General features: G+C 34.5%; 1 protein-coding gene across 1 annotated transcript; it reads left to right on the top strand.

Moving 5' to 3' along the window:
• Positions 1–648: 648 nt before the first annotated feature.
• Positions 649–3381, top strand: LOC139844240 (uncharacterized). Its single transcript, XM_071834461.1, has one exon. It carries the CDS (start codon positions 1027–1029, stop codon positions 3283–3285), a length of 2259 nt encoding a protein of 752 aa, XP_071690562.1. The 5' UTR covers positions 649–1026; the 3' UTR covers positions 3286–3381.
• Positions 3382–6903: the final 3522 nt, after the last annotated feature.

Here is a 6903-nt window from a genome sequence, read left to right as displayed (position 1 = left end):
CCCATCTCCAGTTCCTGTCTTTTTGACCCAAATCGACCTGAGGACAACCATCATCCTCCGCAACCAGATTGCAAACCGGATGAATATCAGAAACACCATTCACCTCAAGAAGTATTAAATTATTATAAACTTTTCTACATAGAAAAACTTACATTAATATCTTTTTTTATTTAAAAAACTTTCAAATTTATTTAATGAATTTTAATATTTATGGATATGAATATGGACATATTCACTCTCTAAGTGCTCATTATAATGTACCATTGGGCCACATTTTAGCAAAATCATTTATTTTTATCTTTATCTTTGAATGTATTTTTTTTAACGATAATTTTTTAATATTAGTGGATCATTTATTTCAACGACCCTCATCAGTAGATCATTTATCTTTGAATGTATTTTAATATAATTTTTTATTAGAAAAAGATAATAAAAATCTTAAAACGGTGGTTGAGTGGTTTTGATGCTCGCAAATCTCGAGGGGATCCATGTTTAATCTCTATCAACCTCACTTTTGAGGCCTTGTCTTGAAAAAAAAAAAAAAAAAAAAAAATTGTATATTTCAATTGTTTTGACTATTTAATAAAAGCCTAAAATAGGCAGTAATTAGTTGCAGGTTACCAAATATAGCCTTCTATTGCATCCCTCATTCGATACTTTATCCGTTAACCGCCAGAGCTCAATTTCATTTTCTCAACAATTTTCTTTGTCTGAAATCTTCTTCTCCCCTTCACTGAATTAACTTAAAGATTCTATCTTCTTGCAATTATCAGTAACTTATTATATACCCAGGTTAAGTTTCTTCATATCTTTTACTATTACTTTTACATTCATTTCAAGCAGATGTACACAAGCTCATGCTATGGATAACGTAAGTTAACTGCCTGTTGATATTTCTAGAGTGGAATTTTACATATCTGTGTAAAAGTATAAATTTTGGTAACTGTCCACCAGGTGTTTGTTGAAATGCCTGAATGAGTTGATAGTATACTTTGTAAATTGTGTTGTTGAGATTGGTTGCTTGAAATGGCTTTTTCTTCTTGTTTAAGTTGTGAACCATGGATTTTACCACAAAATATAAACCACCCTTCTTTATTTTTCACTACTACAAAAGTCTCCCAACTTGTTACTTTGGCATCAACTAAACACTATGAGCAACACACTACTTTAACTTCTGAAAAAGAAGTTATTGATATCTTACGTCGTGAAAACGATGAGCATTCGGTGCTTGATGTTTTTAAATGGGCTTTAAAGCAACCAAGTTTCGAACCCTCTTTGCCTGTTTATGAGGAGATGCTTATAAAGCTTGGTCAAGTAGGTTCAGTTGATTCGATTAGAGGAGTATTAGATGACATGAAGCGTACTTCGTGTAAGGTTGTTGAAGATACTTTCTTTATTTTGATTGAAAGTTTCGCCAAGGTTGGTTTATATGACGAGGCGATTTGTGTTTTATTTATAATGGAAGAAGAGTTTGGAGTGAAGCCCGGGACATATACTTTTAATTTCTTGTTAAACCTTCTTGTTGAAGGGAGTAAGTTGAAGTTAGTCGAAGATGTACACTCGTTAATGACTAGTAAAGGAATTAAACGAGACGTTGCAACGTTTAACATCTTGATAAAGGCTCTTTGTAAAGCTCACCAAATGAGGCTTGCAATATTGTTTATGGAAGAAATGCCTAGCCATGGATTAGTACCTGATGAAAAGACATATACGACCCTGATGCACGGTTACATTGAGGAAGGGAATTTAGATGGTTCCATAAGAATGAGGGAACAAATGGTATCGGCTAACTGTCAAGTAACGAATGTGACGGTTAACACTTTGATTCATGGATTTTGCAAAATTGGTCAAGTTTCAGAAGCTTTAAGTTTTGTTCAAGAGATGTCAAAAGAGGGATTTTGTCCTGATCGATATACGTTTAATACTTTGGTTAATGGTTTATGTAAAGCAGGGCATGTAAAACAAGCTTTAGAGATTTTGGATGTAATGCTTCAAGAGGGTTTTGATCCGGATGTGTATACGTACAACACAGTGATATCTGGATTGTGTAAAATTGGTAACGTTGATGGGGCGAATGAAATCCTTGATCAAATGATTGAACGGGACGTTTCGCCTAATACGGTCACATACAACACTATAATTAGTGGTTTGTGTAAAGAAAACCAAGTTGAAGCAGCCTCTCAACTCGCTCTTGTTTTGACTAGTAAAGGAATTTCGCCCGATGTTTGTACGTTTAATTCTCTTATTCAAGGTCTTTGCTTATCTGGCAAATTTGAAAACGCGCTTCAAGTATTCAATGAAATGAAAAGCAAAGGTTGTCAACCAGACGAGTTTACTTACAATATGTTAATCGACTGGTACTGTACCAAAGGTAAACTTGATTCCGCTTTGAAATTACTTAAAGAAATGGAATCAAGTGATTGCCCGCGTAGTGTGATAACATACAATACTCTTATTGACGGGTTTTGTAAAAACAAGAAAGTCGAAGAAGCGGGTGAGATTTTCGATCGAATGGAGCTTTTAGGGATTTCAAGAAACGTGGTGACTTATAACACGCTTATAGACGGTCTTTGCAAAAACAGACGGGCCGAAGAGGCAGCTATGCTTATGGACCAGATGATCATTGAAGGAGTTAAGCCCGATAAGTTCACTTATAATTCCCTTCTTTCTCATTTTTGTAAAACGGGTGATATTAAAAAAGCAACGGATATCGTTCAAGTTATGGTTACAAATGAATGTGAGCCCGATATAGTCACTTACGGGACGTTAATTCAAGGGTTGTGTAAAGCAGGACGGATCGATGTTGCTTGTAGGTTGTTAAGAAGTATTCAGTTAAAAGACAATATGGTTGTGGGACCACACGCGTATAATCCCGTTATTCAAACGTTGTTTAAAAAACGGGGTGCTGATGCTGCAATTGAGCTTTTTAGAGAAATGGAACAAAAGGGGTGTACGCCTGATGAGGTGTCGTATAAGATTGTTTCGAAAGGGTTGTGTTCGGGTGGAGGGCCAATTGGTCAAGCAGTTGACTTTGTGTTTGAGATGACTTCAAAAGGTTATATACCCGAGTTTTCTGCTATTTATATGCTTGCTGAAGGTCTTTGTGCCCTGAAAATGGATGATACTTTGTTTAAGTTATTGGATCAGATTATGAAAACGGCTAAATTTTCGGAAAGTGAAGTGAAAATGATCATGGGTTTTCTTAAGATTCGCAAGTTTGAAGATGCGTTGGTGACGTTGGATCGTTTTCTTAGTACTCGAAAGCCCAAGAGAGGTTACTGGTGATGGGAAACTGCTGTAAAATGAGGCAAGTACCTAAAAAATATGTTTGTTTCTTCTTATGGTTTTGATTTTTGAATTACTAGGACTGCCTTTTTTCTATTACCGTTAGATCTTGGCTTGTTATTTTCTTTATACCATAGCATTAGTTTGTCATGTGATTATAACGTTATGCTTCGAACTAATATAGTTTCTCATATGTTAAAAAAACTCTACCACAACGTTGTTAGCAATCTATATTTTACTATTCATGTGCTACTTGTATTTCCGATAAGGGTATGCAAATATCTCAGCCACAGATGTTACTTATGAGTTTGATTTCTTTTTATTATTTAAATTTTTCACTCTATGGAGAATTTGTATTTGATCTTTTGTTTTGTTATTTATTTATTTACTAGATTTAAGAGCCCGTGCGTTGTATGGTAGCTCAGAAAAATAGCATTATACACTTAACAATGACGAAACAATGCATTATTGAATAAGTTTGTACATGTAAAAGAAATACTCCGTACATATCATGAAATTTCTATCATAAATCCACAATTTGTTTGATCGTTAGCTCACGAAAATAAAGAAGCAGCTACACCAATGGCTTCAATGTTCCAACTTTCAATCCCTGCAAATAAAGAGTTTATTAACAATTACTTTCATGCAACCCTAATAGTTAAAAACGATCAACAAATGAACCTCGAGCATATAACAAAATTAAACCATGCAATCAAATGGTTAAAAACCAACTTCAAGCATTATTTGATGGGGTAGTCCCATTTATACAATTGAGTAATTCTAACCAAAATCATTTTCATCAGAAATACCCAAAACCATAACCATAGCCACATAAATACATATAAAGAACTACAACAATAAACAAATTTAGCACTGCCAACATTAATATATGAAGAAACACTTTGAACCATCAACATAATATCTCAATTTAGCATTTAAAAACAATAAAACTTAGTAATAAATCAATCAAATAGTAGGCGTGTTAAATAGCATATGCATCATGCATCTAGCTTAAGTTCTTCCTCAATAGCCTTGTCATTGCATATTTACATATTAAAACAATAACAACGGTATACATATACAAACATAAATCATCTGTAAGTTAACAAATCATTCATACCTTTAATTACATAAGCTTGGATTTGGAACCATGCCCTGAAAATCAATATGAATTGTTTAAGCAGATCAATGTTATTATTCAAAAGCATGATAAATGAATTGAGAACATACAATACCTTAGGTTTAGTATCACATTTAACATTCAGTTGCTGAACTCTTAAAGTACAAAGGATACAAATTTGAGCGAACCACCAACACAACAACACACTGCAAAACTGAACTATCCTTTTGAACTACAATGACCAATATCATTTTCTTAATTCACATGGTACAACCTAAATGATCAAAACTTTGGTGCATATTTGACTTTCCTTTAGTATGTTGGATTTGGCGTACAACTTGCATTCAGTTTATACACTGAGATATTATAAAAAAATTATCATCCTATCAATACACACAATATAGGGGTAGTGATATTTTCACATATTATTTTGATAAATCCATTTACTTTAAAGCATATGTAATTGTACTGTACATACACTAAAGCATAATAAAAAGTGGATTTATAAAAATCAAAAGTAAAAATTTCAACACCCTTTTCATAACTGTCCTACATACCTTTTAAAATATAGGTTCATAGTTATTATAGTTAATATGAAGTACATATATGCATAACTTTCAAGATTCTAACTCGATGTAGCAAAGTGAAATAAGAACACAGCTTATCCAATATAGATACGAAACAAATTTAGTTGGAGTACTAACAGGATCACAAGAACCTCAATGACCTGTCTAGCAGCTGCAATCTGAACAACTTCTAGATCTTATCTTGCACTTAACTCTAAGCTAATTGAATTTGATTTCAACTTTACGCAATTCACACAGTAAAACTACTCTCCTTTAGGAAACACTTAAAAATTCAGAAAACACATAGTTAACATTGATACATAAACAACACTTTTTTTTCTATTAATAAAGGCTTAAAGCACTAATCTGAAGGTATTTCATATGCCCGGAGACATATTAAATTAATGTGGCTAATATGTTATGATCCAAGTCGGGTCATACCCAATAACAAGCTTACCGACACCTTATAAGTATTTAATCTTAACGATTGGTTCGTTAAGTAAATATGCGACACTTGAACTTTAGAAAATCGGTTTTCTAAAGTATTTTAACTTGAGAAATTATTTGGTTCATTGATGATGTGACGCCCCGTACTAAATCATCATGTACGGACCATCATCAACAGGATCATTACAAGGTTAAGTACTATATGCGTTTTCAAAACAGAGTTTGCATTCATTAATAAAAGTGACGTCATAACATACGTCAATTGTTTTACAAATCAAAGTATGCTTCACTGAGTAGAAGCATTAAATAAGTGTACGTGACCATAATGGTCGTTACATAACATAAGTTCATAAGTAAAAAGTTTGAATGCAACATAAGTAGTCATGCGATAACAACACTGGGCAGCGGGTTCTACAGCACGACTAGTAAGATAGCGGAAGCGACTTCAAGCACCTGAGAAAATACATGCTTAAAAAGGTCAACACAAAGGTTGGTGAGCTATAGTTTAAGTATAACAGTAATGTAAGTAGGCCACGAGATTTCAGTGCTACAACGAGCGTTTCAAAAGTATGTAAAAGTATATGCTTAACCGTGGGCACCCGGTAACTAACTTAACGTTTAATGTACCCCCTTAAAGTGCACTTGGCAAGTGCGTATAACCTCGAAGTATTAAACACTCGTTAAATGCTAGCGCTACTAGCCCGAGTGGGGATGTCAAACCCTATGGATCCATATCTAAGATTCGCGTTCACGGTTCAAAAACCAATGATTAAACGTTACCGAGCTAAAGGGAATGTTTCTGCCGTTATATAACCCACACATATATAAAGTTTAAGTACTCGTGCCTAGTATGTAAAACATAAAATCCGCATGCATTCTCAGTTCCCAAAATAAGTTAAAGTAAAAAGGGAATGCTATAACTCACAATGATTAGTAGTAACGGTAAGGTAGTAGTCGGAAAGTGGTGTGCAAGTAACGGTCCAAACGTCCTCAACCTAAGTCAAATAGCACTAAGTCAATAAGTCGTCTCAAAAGGTTTACAAGTACGTAATTAAGGTCATAAGGGTCATCATCAATCATCATTAAACAAAAGGTAACAAGTAAGACTCGTTTATGAAAGTCGTTTAAAACAAAGGCTGACTTCGGTCAGTCGCCACGGTCTCTACCCTTACTGAATTAAGGTGAGACCAGTGGTCATGGCTCCGTCTATGAGTCCCTTAAGTGTGGTAAAATTTACAGAAGCAAACTCGTCTTGGTTTGACCGTGGCGACGGTCTAAGTGCGAGTAGGTCAGAAATTTCTGCACAACGTTAAAGGACATGGTAACGATCGGAGGGCCATAAATCCTAAACCGTAACTCGGATTAAGACGAGTCCTATATGAAAAGTTATCTACTCGAAAAGTTCTATCTAAAAATCAAGGTTAGAACAGCCCAGGTCTACTGGTCTGTTCCAGAAGCATCAGGTCAGTAGGTTTTGGACAGAAC

This window comes from Rutidosis leptorrhynchoides, chromosome 4 (genome assembly GCF_046630445.1).
Source record: "Rutidosis leptorrhynchoides isolate AG116_Rl617_1_P2 chromosome 4, CSIRO_AGI_Rlap_v1, whole genome shotgun sequence".
In the NCBI taxonomy this organism is placed as follows: domain Eukaryota; kingdom Viridiplantae; phylum Streptophyta; class Magnoliopsida; order Asterales; family Asteraceae; genus Rutidosis; species Rutidosis leptorrhynchoides.
Note: the sequence above shows the minus strand (reverse complement) of the source record. Positions and strands in the feature narration are given on the sequence as shown.

Bases quoted from the DNA above. Each gene is read 5' to 3' on its own strand.
- LOC139844240 (XM_071834461.1), top strand. From the start codon at position 1,027: ATGGCTTTTTCTTCTTGTTTAAGTTGTGAACCATGGATTTTACCACAA.